Source organism: Euprymna scolopes, chromosome 40, assembly GCF_053919585.1.
Source record: "Euprymna scolopes isolate OS-2025 chromosome 40, ASM5391958v1, whole genome shotgun sequence".
NCBI lineage: Eukaryota > Metazoa > Mollusca > Cephalopoda > Sepiida > Sepiolidae > Euprymna > Euprymna scolopes.
In genome coordinates this window covers 35,645,842-35,661,997 of record NC_136521.1, presented here as the reverse complement: position 1 = coordinate 35,661,997, position 16,156 = coordinate 35,645,842, and the positions used below count along the sequence as shown (strand labels likewise).

The window sequence follows — 16,156 nt, the reverse complement described above, 5'->3', positions numbered from 1 at the left end:
TAGAGAATTAGTGTAAGGGGCAGATATGGTTTAGTCCTCACATCCCATAAGCGATGTTTCTGAAAAAGCTAAAAAAAATTGCTGTTTTCAGGGTCGGGATATATCTATACAATATCTCTTTCGTTGGCTAGTTTTTTTTTTTTTTTTTTTTTTTTTTTGTTGTTTTAAAGTCGTATTTTTTAGCTCTTTACATCAAGTGGCGTGATACCTTGTCTGTGGTGATTTTCCTTAAATTTTAAAATAACGAGAGAAAGAGGAGAAATTAGAAAGGGAAAAAGAAAAGAAAAAAGGACAGCAGATGAAAAGAGCATACTTATTATCAATAAAGAAATATATATTTATTTGAAAATCGATGACGTCACAAAATAAGTTTTATTTTAATAATAATAATAATAATAATAATAATAATAATAATAATACATAACAAATACTGACCCAACGGATCATATATTGCTAGTATTTATGACAAAGGAACGTATATTACATTGCACTCCAAGGAAGCGGTAATGTCTGGGAGAATGGACTCACAACAACAGAACAAATACTATATTATTTACCTCAAAGAAGTGGGCAATGTCGAGATGGATGATCATAAAAACAGATACTACACTACCTACACATCCCAAAATGAATGTGGTAACACTTGGGAGGATAGTATCATGATAACAAAACAGATACTACACTACACGCCACCTTGAATTGAGCATTGACAGCTGACCTGAAATTGTAAATTTAATTAGGTATTGAAAGATAGTAATAATATAGTTTTTTTCTTTGGATACAGCGGTAATAGTATAGTGTCGACTCCAGACCAAACAGATACAAAAGTTTATATTAGTAATAAATATATAATACAGTTTTTTATGGATTTTTTTATTATTATCATAGATGAATACTTGAACTTACATAGTTGAATAGGTGTTCGTATTAATCTTGGATACGTTCTCGACAATCAGTACGACAATAGTTTTGTTGCTGTTCGACTAAGGTATGGTCTGTTAGATCCTTTAAGGTCAACTCTCAAAGGGGGAGTTTATTACTAATGGCCTGAAATGTCCATACCAGGAAATGGCAATATGCCATTGGCTTTATTGCTATCAAACTGAGGTATAGTTCTGTTAAATCCTATGAGGTCTGCTCTCCCAGGCTTTACCATCTCTTTTTGAAAGAAATTAGTTTATTGCTAATGGCCTGAAATGTCCTTGCCGGGAATGTAGGTAGGTATAGTTTACTTATAAGTAATTATTCTATAAAACGTACTATTCATACATGTTTTCCCTTAACCTCAATCATTTTTATAAGCTATAGTGTGCTTATCCTAGGGCGCTGTTTTTTTAACCATACTTGACGTCTTGTCTAACCTCCCCTTGATAGGAGGTAGATAAAATACATATATACTTTACCTGAAACACAAATCGTACGACTGATGACTAAACAATTATCAATAATTATTGAACACGTTCATTTCAGTTTCTTGAAGAGGGTGGACTATTTTATCCTTTCTAAAGTAGTTCGTTTTAATCTTGTTAATTATTCGTGACCTTGCGTATTCTCACTTTCCTCCTCCAGCTACATTAGAAAGGCTCTTCCGTTTGGTCCTCTTCTTTCCACATCCCCAACCCTCGCTTCTCTTTACATCCGGATTCCAGTGAGACATCGACCCGGACCAAAGAGATGTTGGCACTGGACTTTTTTCAATTGGAGGAAGATGTACGGGACCTGCAAAAGAAAATGAAATGGGCATTTTGTGTTTTGTTAAAATAGCAATCATAGTAATGAAAAAAAAAAGAATAGCAATTATATTATTCAATCATCCTTATAGTAACAATGTATAAAAAGATATAGAGAAAAATTTCCTATAACTCATACAACAGCTATTTTCAAAATCATAAAATATCTAAATATCTTATCTTACTGTATGAATAACTTGCAAATCCAACAGTAGATTGTTCTCGTTCTGTCAGCTATGATCGTGTATAAGGCTTAAGTGTTTTATTTTATTTTAAGTTTTAGTCTGCAATGAGGATTAAACTTTTAACCTTGAAAGATTGCCGCTTAAAACATTTTTTACTTGGCACTCTTATATAACAAGGTGCGACCAGCAGTTTTTCAAGGGTCATATCCTGGTCACTAGAGCATTAATATAACGTGGTGCAAAGATCCGATCTTCCTCAGTTAAGATGTAACACGAGGATAACCGTGTTGTCCACCCAGTTACAGGCCATATCCTGGTCACGGCACCAATATAACAAGGCGCGATCCGCAGTCTCCCAAGGGTCATATTATGGTCATTGCAGAATATCACGTGGAACAAAGATCAGCCCTCCCTCAGTTAAGATGTAACATGAGGAAGACATTGCGCCATGTGTTCATACAAATTAAAACATGAAAACACCTACTGTAATGCTAAATGTGGAAGAACTAAAAACAGCACTGAAAACCTTAAACAAAGATTAGAATAAATTGGAACCAAAAGAAGTAAAAACACCAGTTGGTCTCAGAGAAAATTAGAGTATTTACAATGAAAAGACCAAAGAAGCTGATAAACTATCCAGACTTCCACTAAAAGAGCAATGGATTACTTGCGAGGCCTATTGCCACTCAAACTTCAGAAAAAAGCTTACGGGCGTTATCAACAAAAATACAATAGTAAACGGCTACTGCAATAATCCGCAATGATTCGTAATGGTTATCGAAAGAGTATTGGCAGTCTATAGAAATTGTAACTCAGATTCTGATTTTGCTAGTGAGTAATCACTAGTCATGACTCGTGTACGAACGCCTAGTAAATTATAATAGTTAATAATAATTGTCTTCTTGACACATTTGTGTCCAAACTGATTGTCATACAGAGGAGTGGTGTGATTGGTTCCACCATGCGAAACTTCCTTACATTAGTTTATATAAGGACAAAGGGAACGCCTCTTTAATAACAACGCAACAAACAACGATCAAACTCAAACATAAACGCTTTATCACAGCCGTCCTATAAAAAATCTAACTTATTTTACAAATATCAAGACCCGGAGGCTACTCAAGATTAAGGGTTATTATGTGTCGTTGGGACAGTAGCGTAGTAATCGTTTGTGGTGGAAATTTGGTATAATTAGATTATTTACGACGATGGTTAAATAAGAACTTGTTTACATTAAACTTGAAAACAACGATATTGTAATCTACTAGCAGAACTAGAGATCCACAGGCTGGCAGTTCTAGTTAAAATGCTTTGTGCATGGAATCCACGTTTAGGTTTAGGCGCCGAGAGGGAGTAAGGTAATTTATTGATAATGATTTTTGGCTAGATAAGTGATTTTGCGAAAGATTGGCGAGAGGGGCATAGATTGCAGCTCAGTCGAATACTTGCTGTGAAAATAGCAATAGAGCAGAAACAGGCAACGTCTCTTCTGTAGGGAAGAAGTTTCAGAGAAGAGAAAAGGGCATTGTGTTATATAATAGTCTTATTATTATTGTTGTTTTGTTGTTGCTATTCGTTGTTATTGTTCTTTGTTAAAGTGAGTCTTATTAAGAGAGATGTTGTTGTGTCTTAGAGAGAGAGATGTTGTAAGAGATTGTTCGTGTTATGACGAGATTCATATATATTAAATGTTCATACTTATAAGTGTAGAAGCTCTTAGAGTGAGGAAACAGTGTTCAGACAATCTTAGTGTTCACATTGTAGATATGAGATGTCGAGACGTGTATGTAAAGACATTTTAAAACACATGATATACAAGACATATAATAACAATTTTCACTTTACCTTTTGGTAGAATTACAACGCAAAGACGACGTTTATAAAAACACATGTTCGGTTTATTTCTTCTCTCGACCGGTCGTGGTTTTCTGAGTCAAGAATTCAAAGCTTCACATTCTAAGTTTCAAAAGTGACCGTCTCGCTTCTAGACGTTCGAATGCCATGTCTGGACTGTCGTCTGTCGTCCTCAGACTCTCTCTGACTCTCTCCCAGACTCTCCTCCCTTAACTCTAAAGTTTCTAACTATATCGAGAACTTCCCATTTTCCATGACGTCATACGCATGTTAAAACATGTGTCTTTCACTTGTTCTGGAAATGCGTGTCCAAAACTTTTTCCTTTGTTTACAAAAGGAATTTTAACCTATATTCCCAGTAACCTATTTTTCCAATATGTTAAAAACATGTTTATTAAATTATCTTATAGTTGCATTCTTCAATTGAATCTTAATAACAGAATTGACAATGTACATTCTTTTCTTCAAACTATTTTATCTCTAAGCTAAACAATGGTTTGTTTTCACATTCCATTTGCTAATTCTCTCTCGTAATCTATTTCTAAACCTAAATTACGAGGTTCGAATTTCGTCTATGCTATTTCATTTTCATTTTAACTAAATCTCTCTATTTTTATACTTACATGAAAAGGGGACAGCCCTTATCATGTAACAATTGCTTACTAGATTACGAAGTTGGTTTTGAACTTAGAAAGCAGAATAGGGTGCTCTGAGTAGCCCATGTCACAATGTGGCAACAGTACTCCATCCTAGGACGTACTTGGCTCTTATACAGGAATTGCATCAACCGTGAGATATCTATTAGAACGGTAGAACAATATAATCATTTTTCCAGCGACCTTTAAGAGATTAGATATATGTGCTCTATTTCTTACCAGGAATCAAGGATAAGGGTTAAAGAGTGTACAGTAGTCAATTGGACAATATAGTAATCATTAGTAATGGAAATTCGGTAAATTTGTTAACTTAAATGAAACGGATCATCAAGAACTTATTTATTTTTCAAAGCACAATTAATGACGTGCAACGATGGGAATCATTGTGAATTGAATTTTTGTTACAAGAAAGGTTCCCCTTTTCCTGTAAGAAAAACATTAGATAAGTGAAAATAAGATTAGGATAGACCGAGACTTGAACTTTGTTCAGTTTCACATAAAATAGTTTAGATATATTGTTGTAAAAGAAATTTTGATTGCTCAATTCTTTTTATGGCCACGTGGGTCGACCATGTTTGCAGACACACGTATGACGTTATGGCAGAAATGAATTCTCAGTATTCAGCTAGTTCAGTCGAAGAGGAGGGCAGGCGGACAGAGAAACAGAGCCCAGAGTCGAGTCAGACGGAGACGGAGCTGACATGAGGAGGGTCCCCCTTTAGAAGCGAAGGGTTAGAACATTAAACATGTAGAAACGACTTTGAATTCCTGGATGCCATCATCATTTCGACCGGTCAAATGGAATAAAAGAACATCTCATATTTTTGTAACTGCGTCTTCGTGTCGTCATTCTACCAAATTGAAGGTAATGTGAAATCATCGTTATTAATGAACTTTGTATAACCTATCTTAAGTAATGTGTCCCCCTCTCTATCATAAGTAATGTGTCCTCCCCTTGTGTGTTATAAGAACTGATCACTCCTACCTCCTCTCTAATATATGTAAGCAAGAAAAAACATCCACAGAACTGATAAATGTTATAAATGTCTTTTATCTCTTCTCTTCCTCGTCATCTTATCTCTTAATATGAAACCCCCTATTATGCAACATTTTTTTTAACAATAGAGTAACCGCTTATCAAGGTCCGGATGCCACCTGAATATAAGGGTTAATGAATGTTAGGTGAGAGAACACCTTCATGATCGTTGATTGTGGAAATTGTGTAGAAGTTAAATATTTAAGAGGAGGGCTCAACAAGAACTTGCTAACATTCGACTTAAAAGCGATGAAAACCGATGAGACCTAAAAGTCAGGTTAGAAGCAGCTCTGTAATATTGTGTTCCACAGATCAGCAGTTCTGGGAAACAGCTTTGCACATGGAATGTTCGTTTAGTTGTAAGCACAGACGGAGAATCAGTGGAATTGCTGATAGTGGTTATAACTAGACGAGTATTTTCCATAAATTTTTATTGAGTTCAGTCGAGCATCTGCTGTGAAAATAACGAGAGAGCAGAGATAGGCTGACAGCATCTCTTCTGTGAGAAAGAGGAGAAGAACAGGACATCGCCCACTAGATTTAAAAGTCGGTTCCATATGCTTTCCAAACAGGAAAGACTCCTCTGAGTAGCTCGTCTAGATATGGAAGCATAATTTTAGGATGCATTTACGAGCGCTTCTCAGTTGCCCCATAATTTTGTGGTAGTTGAAAAGGGTTTTCATGAACTTTTAAATATCTTGGCAAATGCTGAATTATATATATATATATATATATATATATATATATATATATATATATATATAGTGCTGACAAAAACAAAGTCCGTACTTGTATTTTTTCAAAAACTGCAAATTTAAGCTAAATTTAAAGTAACTGTTTAAACAACCTATACCTCATTTGATTCGCATTTTATTCCTCTATAATTTTACCTGTTCATATTTGATTTTTAATTGAAATATTCTGGTGTTCACGTCAATTTGCAAAAATAACTTCAAATTGAGGAGACAAAAAGAAAGTCCGCAGCAACAATTTCGCTTAAAACCAGCTTAAATTATCACCCCTAAACCAGTTTAAAATATTCACCAACAGGCAACAAAGCATATCTAATCTTAATTGTTGTTGTTCCAGGTTATACAATGTAACATTTAGTCCATATGCCATGACTCTTCATATTGGTCAAAAGTGCTCACTAATTTCCATCTTTCAATCGAGAAATCGGCCACAGATTGAAATGTGTTGAGAAAACGGTACGAAAGACTGTGCAAACGCACCAAAACACCGGCAATGTTCGTGATGCCCCTAAATCTGGTCGTACTAGGATTACTTCTAATAGGGAAGACAATGCTATCAAGATCCGCAGCCTAAGAAACAGATTTGAAACGGCTCCCAAAATCCAACAACAGTGCAATCTTGTTAAAAAGGGCTCTCGTTCTACTGTCAAGAACAGATTAAAGAAATTTAATTTGCGAGGATATGTTGCAAGACGCAAGCCAATGATTTTTGTAAAGAACAGAAAGCGCCGTCTGGACTTTGTCACATGCAATGAAGATTATGATCTTTATATTGGTCAAAAGTGCTTTTTAGCGACGAAAGCAAGTTCGATAAACGAGGCAGTGATGGTAGGCAGTACGTCCGTCGGAGGAAAGACGAAGAATTTAATCCTAGGTGCTCAGTTTCAACGCTGCAAGGTAGTAAGGTGGTGGAGTTTAAGTTTTGGTGTGGGGCATTATTAGTATCAATGGTCCAGAACCTATAGTTCGCTTGCAAGGTCGAATTAATTCGACCAAGTAAATTAATATGTTGACTGAGCATTTTCTACCCTAGTTTAGTCGGAATTTTGATGATAATCCCATCTTCATGCAGGATAATGCTCCTATTCACACAGCTGTCAATGTCAAGAGGTTTCTGGAAGAGCATGATATTCCGTGTTTGGATTGGCCTGCACAATCTCCAAACCTAATTCCTATCGAAAACGTATGGCATTACATCCAGCAATAACTACGCAATGATAAAACTTAAAATTTTGAAGAGATTTGGACAAAAATTAAAGAAAAGTGGGATGCCTTTTCCACGGAGTATGGCTACAGTCTAATTCAAGGAATCCCCAAAAGATAGCAGGCTGTTAAATTGCAGAAGGGCTATGCTACTAAATAATAACTAGTTCATTGTGTTCCTGTTATATTTGTGTTGCATTAATGTCCTAAAGTTACATTTAAATAACAATTTTCCATTGTGCGGACTTTCTTTTTGCCACATATTGGAGCCGAAAAAAAGCATCCCCGACAACACTTCATGACATGTAACCCCCCCAACCCTAACCATGGCAACGTCTGCATTATGATGCGGTTAATTCATTTCAAATAGATAACCACCACACCCGTCACTTTTCACTTCAGTTTAATTTGATCACGATGTAAATGTATGCTTCTTTCCTTCTTTCTATCTCCCTTTTTTCCTTCTCTTTTCTTCCTCTCTTTCTCTCTCTCTCTCTCTCTCTCTCTTTATTTCTCTTATTATTTTAATATCCACTCGTAACCCTAAAAATTATTTTTTCTTCTCTTCTCATTTTGACTTTTACCGTCTGACGGAGCAGACAGTAAATTTTCCGTGTAGCGCGTTTTTAAAAACAAACAAACCGATTTATTCACCTCATTAAAAACTGTCCCGCACAAAATGCTGACTGCTGAATACCTATCGCCGTCAGGTCAATCAAAAACGCGCACCTGTTTTTTTCACACTTTACTATTTTCCAACACGCGTCGTCAAGGCTTTGTTTTTTTTTTCACGGGCACCTGTTTTTTTCACACACACCTGCAAACACCCGGGCAACGCCGGGTACCCCTCGCTAGTATATATATAAATCTATATATCTATAATAGTGTGTTTACATTCTCCTACCACACTGCTCGAGATTTGGCATAAAGGGTATTGAAATTTGAGAAAATTCTTTTAATCGGTTTTCGGCCAGAAATTTGGCTGTCAAGGTGTCAAAATTAACCGATTGGTAAATTCTACCAAGCTCCTCCGCCAATTTTAAGTCTAAATACTTGAAATTTTACATGTACGTTCTTTGAACATGAATCAAACTTTTGAATTCAATTTGACCTCAAAACAATAAATGTTAAAGTGTCAAAATTGGGGTCAAAATTTAAAAAAAAAATTGACTTCTGCGGTCTCTACCAAATTACTCGGCCAATTTTTGGTCTAAACATTTGAAATGTTACATAAAGTGTATTCAGACATAGGGCAAGCTTTTTAATCGGGTTTTGGCCGAAAATTTAACTGTCAAGATTTGACTCTTGCGTTATCTACCAAACTATTCGGCAAATTTGGGGTTTAAACATTTAATATTTTACATAAAGGGTATTTGGACATACAGCAAGCTTTTTAATCAGTTTTTTTGGGCGACAATTTGGCTACCAAGAGGTCAAAGTTGAAAGAGTTGACCTTTACAGACTCTACCAAACATCTCCGCCAATTTTGGGTCCAAACACTTGAAATTTTAGATGTAGGTTACTAGGAATCAAACATTTTAATCTATATATACAGATGAACATAAAGTTATGAACAGTACATAGGGCCTGAGAAAAGCCGGCCTAAACTGTTAGTATATATATATATATATATATATATATATATATATATATATATATATATATATATATATATATAGACAGAGAGAGAGAGAGAGAGAGAATAAATGTATTTTATAATGTAAAAACAAAGGAAATATAAATTGTGCTTTACGTTTCTTGGCACTTGGAATTGAATGTCTCCTGGATTCTGTGATGGTTTCATTCTCAGTATCCATAATTGACTGACATTCATCGGTGGTACACGGCGCTGTCATACCTTCAGCATTGCTCAATTGATGTCTTTGCTATAAGGAAAACAAAAATACATGAGACCAAAACGCATGTCATTAAACCCATAAACTAAATAGCGACCTATTTTATGGATAACAGAGACCCCCACATCTAGTTGGTATACGAGAGGCGTTTAGTAAGTGTTATGACTAGCAAGTAGCCACAAACAGAACAGAACAACGAATAACAGTTTAAAACATGTATTACACGAAAACAACGGAAAGGTTACAAACGGAAAGTGTTGGTAATTCACCGAGCATGCGATGGTCGCTTTGGAATTAGATACCTTGCCGGGATCGCCATGAGCTATAGTTTATATTGACGATGGGTTAATCTATTTGGAGGGTGGTTCCTCCACAACAGTAAGTTATATCCCTGACTCACTTTCATTTGTCTAATCGAGCTAAAATTTTGAATGTGTACTGATTTACAGCTCTCTGGGTTATATGACAAATTACAGCTTTATTTTAGTTTCTGGTTTATAGGTGTTTGAACTGAGTCAGGTGTAAAATGGAGCCTGTATATCTGATGCCCCCCTCTGCCATTGATGAGGCGTCTGTTACTCAAGTTGAAGCTGCCATTTTGAAAAATCGACCCGTAGCTATTCGCAAAAATAGATCAAGAGGTCAATATTAGTATAGGATCTGTGGAAATTATCATTTATGACCATTTCCATATGCATAATGTATCTGGCATACGACATAATCACGTTGACGCGCCGGTTCCCGTTAGATCACTGAAGTTAAGCAACGTTGAACCTAGTCAGCCCAAAAGTTGGTGACCATTTGGGAATTCCAGGTGTTGTATGTGCTCTCTGCTTATCTCGGCATTGTTTTTCAGTCGTCTCGCACTTTTTCGTGCCACTGGATTCAAACAGTGTTGAATAAGGAGATGTGTGGTTGCGCAAACCTTGCCTCACAATTATTCGTGCAGCTACCCTCACAGGGGGTATCCATTGTCGCTTGAGACAGAACGGAAGCATCGATCGATCGATCGATCGATCGAATGTGTCTGCAAGATGGATTCCCAGGTTACTGACATCTTTCTAGAAGTGAAAAGGTGTCGAATACTCAAGGATAAATTTGGTAGTTGTGCCAAAGAGATAATTCAAATTTTTTTAGAAGACTAATGCTACAAGATGAATCCTGGGTTTGATTCCAGAGACCAAAGCTCAGTCAATGCAGTAGAAACACTTGGACTCACCACCTCCAAAAAGGGCAAGAAGGCAGCCCTCTGCTGACAAGATCATGCTCTGGGTCTTTTGTAACTAGAACGGAGTAGTGATGATATGTAACGTGGCCGTTACTTCCAAAACGTGTTCGTTACAGTTCAAATCTTTCTCGGGCCCCTATGCCATCTGGTATCGTCAAAAAGGAACAAACAGAAAAAATAAATAAATCCGACTTGTTTTTGCTTTTTTTCTCTCTGTCTTTTAACACAAGTCGTTTATTACCATTATCTTCCAAACAATTTCTTGTTTTTTTTCTAACTGTTCATTTCGTCTGCCAAGAGATTAACAAAACCCCGCCGTCACGATAGCAGTTTAAAAGTATCTCGCTACCACTGCAAGAGTATCTGTACATCTCATCTGGAGACGTTTTTCTTTCTGCTCCTCGCCATGTGGTGTATTTTTCTTCTTTTTTTTCTTTTTCTTCTGACCGCGCACACTTGTCAATTTGCATGCGTGCTCAAATGGCTGCTGTTAAAATCTTCACAGGCTAGCTTAAGCTCCTATTGGTATTTTCCCACGCGTTTATACGCGTTCTGTTACAGATAAATTTTCTGGTAAAGAGTACCACGATTGCAAGAGCCAATTATGCTTCATTTGTAAGGAAATTAAGAGAATCTATCAAAATAAAGAGACGATGTAAGACGAGCAAAGGTATCCCTCTCCGGCAAGACCACGCTACTTCCCATATAATCGTTTCTTTGTTAAAAGCAGATAGACAAACAAAAAAAGTTAACGAGTTATTCTTCTGATTAGGAAGAAAGGAGATTAATAGGAAAATATTAAAAAATTGGCATAATAATTATATGAATGTTTCTGCGCTACGAAACAAGTACTGTCAAGAATTGAACATTTTAACATGCTGAAACAAATAAACGGTAAGATCTTGAAATTTGGAATATAGACTTGCTGTCATTTAAATATATATATATAATATATATATATATATATATATATATATATATATATATATATATATATATATATATATAACCCAATAATATTGTTCATATTAATATTATAAGTAGTAGTAGTAGTAGTAGTAGTAGTAGTAGTAGTAGTAGTAGTAGTAGTAGTAATAATAATAATAATTTAAGCAATTTAATGAAAAAAGTTTTACATTAAAAATTATTCTTAAATATTCCAAAACCTACGTAAATTGATCAAGTAATTTTATTTTTAAGAAAAAAGATGAGTATCTGAGGAGTGCTTGTCTCAACCGCTATTTTGAAACAAGTCTAAAAAAACAAGAGAGATAACTCAACAATAATTCATACCATAGTAAGCTACCATGCATTGCCCGGTCTTAAAATACACTTAAATATGATAGTTTAATTCATGCCGGAGATCACCACACTCTTCAGCACATCCAGGTACACTTTAGTGATTTTTGGAATATGATATGGTCACGAGTACTTACATCATACAGATTTTTCATTAATTTTTGTTTTGTTTTTTAATATGAGGAATCGGGGCAAAAACAAAAAAAAAGATTTATTTTTGTACTTACAAACAAACTGATTCGCTGGTTTGTGTTTAGCGGTTTCTTGCTGCTTTGTGAAACGGCTTTCTCTTGTAAACTAAACAACAACAACAATAATAATAATAATAATAATAATAATAATAATAATAATAATAATAATAATAATAATAATACATGGTGTTGTGCAAAGATTTATCACATTTGAAAAAAAGAGCACATATTTCTAGAAATTATTATTGTTAAATATTGGCCAGGCAACGCCGAAATATGTGCTGATCGACGATTATTATGATCGTAATTAATATTTGTAAAAATAAAAAGTCAGAAAGAATGTTAACATAGCGAAAGAAATATTTACAGACAAAATTATTCATGTCAAAATGTTTTAATAGAAAGGAATGTTAGTTTTCATAACCAGCACAAAACAATAATTTACTTGGCGAAAAAGAATGTTAGAACATAAACAAAATTACGTAACGAGTTAGCTTCAAAATAGACGTATTAGTTAGTCAAGCCTTGCCTGATTGGTATATTGAGAGTCAAAGAGAGCAGACGCGGTTGGTAGTCAGAGGAAGAAAGACGGCCATGGACAGTAATAGCTCTGAGTAGCGGAAAATGTCGATAGTAAAAGTCTAGAACCAGCATTGCAGTTTTTCAATGGGGGGAAAACATCCTAAATAAAGCTGCTGTAAATATCACTCAGGCTTCGGGTTGTGCGAATCTTCGTTTGCATTATTTCCGAAGATCCGCCAAATCAAGATCACTGTAAAACCCTAGTTATTTGTCCTTTAATATTATGATTGGTATATGTCCTGTTTAAACAATCACTAGACGATCAATAGGCAAAAATACATCGACGCATAAATAATATATACTCGTTTATAGAAGGTCGAACGATAAATTTGTCGTCCTAAAGAAAACAATACTACCGCTTTATTTTTTTTTTTAAATTGTTGAAAAAATTCATTTCAGCTAACTTGATTATGTAGTATAGCTGACATCTATTCAATACAGTCACCTTCAGCCTCAATCACTGGCCTGATATGGGTCTGGAACTGGGAGCATGCATTTTCCATAAGTGCTGGTGGAAGCTTGGCAAATACTCGGCGGGTGGTTGGTAGATCATGTTGGTGATGTTCTCGACATATGACCAAACCCAGTAGTCTAGCGGGTTTAGGTCGGTGGAGGAGGGGTTAAGTAAGAGAAGGGTACAAAGTCGTGGCACTCCTTCTGAAGCCATGCTTGGGTCTCTTTGAATTTGTGGGTTGGCATCGAGTCCTGCTGCCACACCCTGAGTCTGCCAGCGGTCACCTGATTGCACCATGGAATCACCACACTCTTCAGCACATCCAGGTACATTTTAGTGACTTTCAAGCCAACTTTAAAGATGTGAGGTTGCATGATGTGGCTCTCACTTGAAACCACACCAACGACCATAACTGTGACCAGAAATTTCGTTGAGTTGTGCTCTCAGGCGTTGAACCATCCAGATTTGCATTTTGAGGGTGCTGGCAATGGGCCTGTTGTCATATCTTGGACGGTAGAGAGCATGAGTTGTACAGCAGCGCATCTTTGATCTCGCTCGTTAATCATTGTGTCACTTTCAGACATGATAGTAGGCTTCTATCACTCTTGGGATTTATACACAACTGGCCAACTAGTAGATGGTCTGCAACACAAAAAGACAACCGGTTTTCATCAAGCGGAAATGGAATTATGTCATCTTTTCTAAGGCGACAATTTTATCAGTCCACTCTGTATATATATCCCCCTCTCCTGACAATATTACATCATTCTGTTTCTGAAAAGTACTTAAAACTGTTTTTAGTATTGGATTATCATTTATCGAGTACACAAAAAACGGTAAGGGTAATTAGAAAGAATGATTATCATCGCAAAGATGAAGAACACCACTGGAATATCATGGTTCTGAAATTATTAGATAAGGATTAATTATCTGTATTATTTGGATTCTTCAGACTTCTGTCCACATCTTGAGTGTTATTTTCACAACATTTCGGTCGATGTAACCTACAGCCTTCTTCAAGCGTATCTTGTTCCGCTGAAGGATCGTTCTGCAGAACTCTTATATCTGTACAGAAGTTCAAACAGAACTTTTTTATTAAACCGCAAGAATTCATGGCACAGTGAATAGAATACTTGGTAAAATTCAATTATAAAAGTCACACTCTTCTGTAGGTTGAAGGTTCAATTCTCAGAGTGAGCGGAACCCAAAATACATTCATGGCTGACGGAACGATGGCGTGCTACCCCCGTAGATTAAATAAAGAATTCCGTTTAAAATTCCGTGCATAATTCCCTAGTTCGACAGAAAGATTCCAGAGTTCAACAAGATACACGTGAAAATGATCGGAAGTTACATCATCCGAAACGTTATAAAAATAACAATCAAGTTGTCCAAAGAATCCATATAATACGACTATAAAAGTATTAACATTCATTAATGATATGAACTGTGTTTGGTTACTGGTGTTGAATTTTAAGACGACTAGATTGAAATCAACAGGGAAGCAATCTCGAAAACTCTTTTTGTTTACAAGGAAGTCACCACTTATCAATGCCCAAAGGTCACTCGAGGATAAAGGTTAATTAACGTACAATGATCACTGAGAACTTAAGAACTTGTTTACATCTTGTTGTAGTAAACAGGAAAGCAGGTTAGGAGAACAGAGTTCCACAGGCGAGCAGTTCTAGGATTTTGCAAAGAAATTCCATCAGACGGTAAGCATATGAAAGGAGAACGGAAATTACTTTTCAATTGTGGTAGTTCTTGCTGTGAATAATTTGCAAAAAGGAACGAAAGGTTGACGCTCACTCAAGCATCTTTCATGGAGATACCGAGAGAGCAAAGAGAGACTATAAACACATCTTCTGTGAGAAATGAGAAGAGAAACGATACTCCCCCAAACTAAGATTTTGGTGTCGATTTTTTTGTTCTGTTTTGTTCTAAGAAGGAGAGAGTGTTGTATGTGACTCCTCCTACAACGTTCCGTCTGCCTGCTTCCCACCTGACTATAACTTGGATGTCTTCAAGTCCAACGTTAACAAATTCCTAATGAACCGCCCCCTTAAGTAAGCACTTCATTAAATCTCTACACTAACGTACTGTACTTGCAATAACCCTTATCCCTGAGTGGCTTCCGGGCCTTGATAAGTGGTGACCACCGTGTAAAAAAAAAAAACGTAGCTGAAATAGTATGTTCTATCTTGTGGCGTATTTGACTCTTATAGAGGTAAAGGATTGTATCTCTAGTTAGGTACTTTCTGGAGCAACCATATTCCCAGCAACCATAGTAACGAACTGGATACATAACTTCTGAAATGAAAGTTAATTCTAAGAGGTTACTTTCTTAAAAGAGGGTCATTTTTTGTGTCTGAAAAGAAAAGGGATCCGAGCGATAAAGGTGACAAAAGGGAAACTTGGTTTTAAAAGTGTTAAATATGGCAAGCCACTTTCTCACCTACTCTGTGCATTACATGCTCAAGATCGAGAGTTTTTGTCTTGTATGTTTCTAGTAGGCTACCAGGCATTGCCCAGTCTTAAAATACGCTTAAATATGATATTTTAATTTATGCAGATCTTGTATTTATTATCATAAAGCCAATTCTCTATTAATTATTATATTGTACCAGAAAGTTTTTTAAAAATACTATATGACTTGGGGGCCATCAGCTAGAATTGAAATCAAAACATTTATCTCTCAAGTGGTATTTGCTATCATATGATTTCATAATACATAGATGTCATTTTTTTTTTAATTAACGCACTTATATATATATATATTGGTATATTTACGCAGCATTTTTTCGTTCAAGCAAACATTATTAAATACAACAGAGATACCTTGCGTGTCATCTCAGACAAAAATGTGTCGATTTCCTCTATAATTTTCTTCAAAACCTCAATGGTTTAAGGACGATGTCAAACCCCCTTTTCCAATTAGATATCCTTGAAGGAAAAGCTCACAAGTATTTAAAATTGGATAACATTGGTTGCTATCCTACTTTTTCCGAGAATAAACGCCTAGAATATAATTTCATGAACTTTATGAACAGGAGCTTTTATCGATTTGCTGCAATTAGGGGCTTTTGCACTATATATATCGTCATTCAGATGTTTCGTATTATCACGCCTT

The 16,156-nt window shown here is 35.8% G+C and overlaps 1 protein-coding gene across 3 annotated transcripts in view; it reads right to left on the bottom strand.

Annotated features, from left to right (window-relative positions):
* Positions 1-312: 312 nt before the first annotated feature.
* The window catches only part of LOC145265494 (uncharacterized), a 185,282-nt gene continuing 169,438 nt past the window's right edge, over positions 313-16,156 (bottom strand). For all 3 annotated transcript variants that reach the window (XM_080121374.1, XM_080121372.1, XM_080121373.1), the window contains exons 28-30: positions 12,027-12,096; positions 9,170-9,302; positions 313-1,719 (exon numbers count right to left, since the gene is read on the bottom strand). In XM_080121374.1, coding sequence (XP_079977500.1) covers positions 1,553-1,719; positions 9,170-9,302; positions 12,027-12,096 — 370 coding nt within the window. In that variant the 3' untranslated portion in view covers positions 313-1,552. The remainder of the gene's footprint in view (positions 1,720-9,169; positions 9,303-12,026; positions 12,097-16,156) is intronic.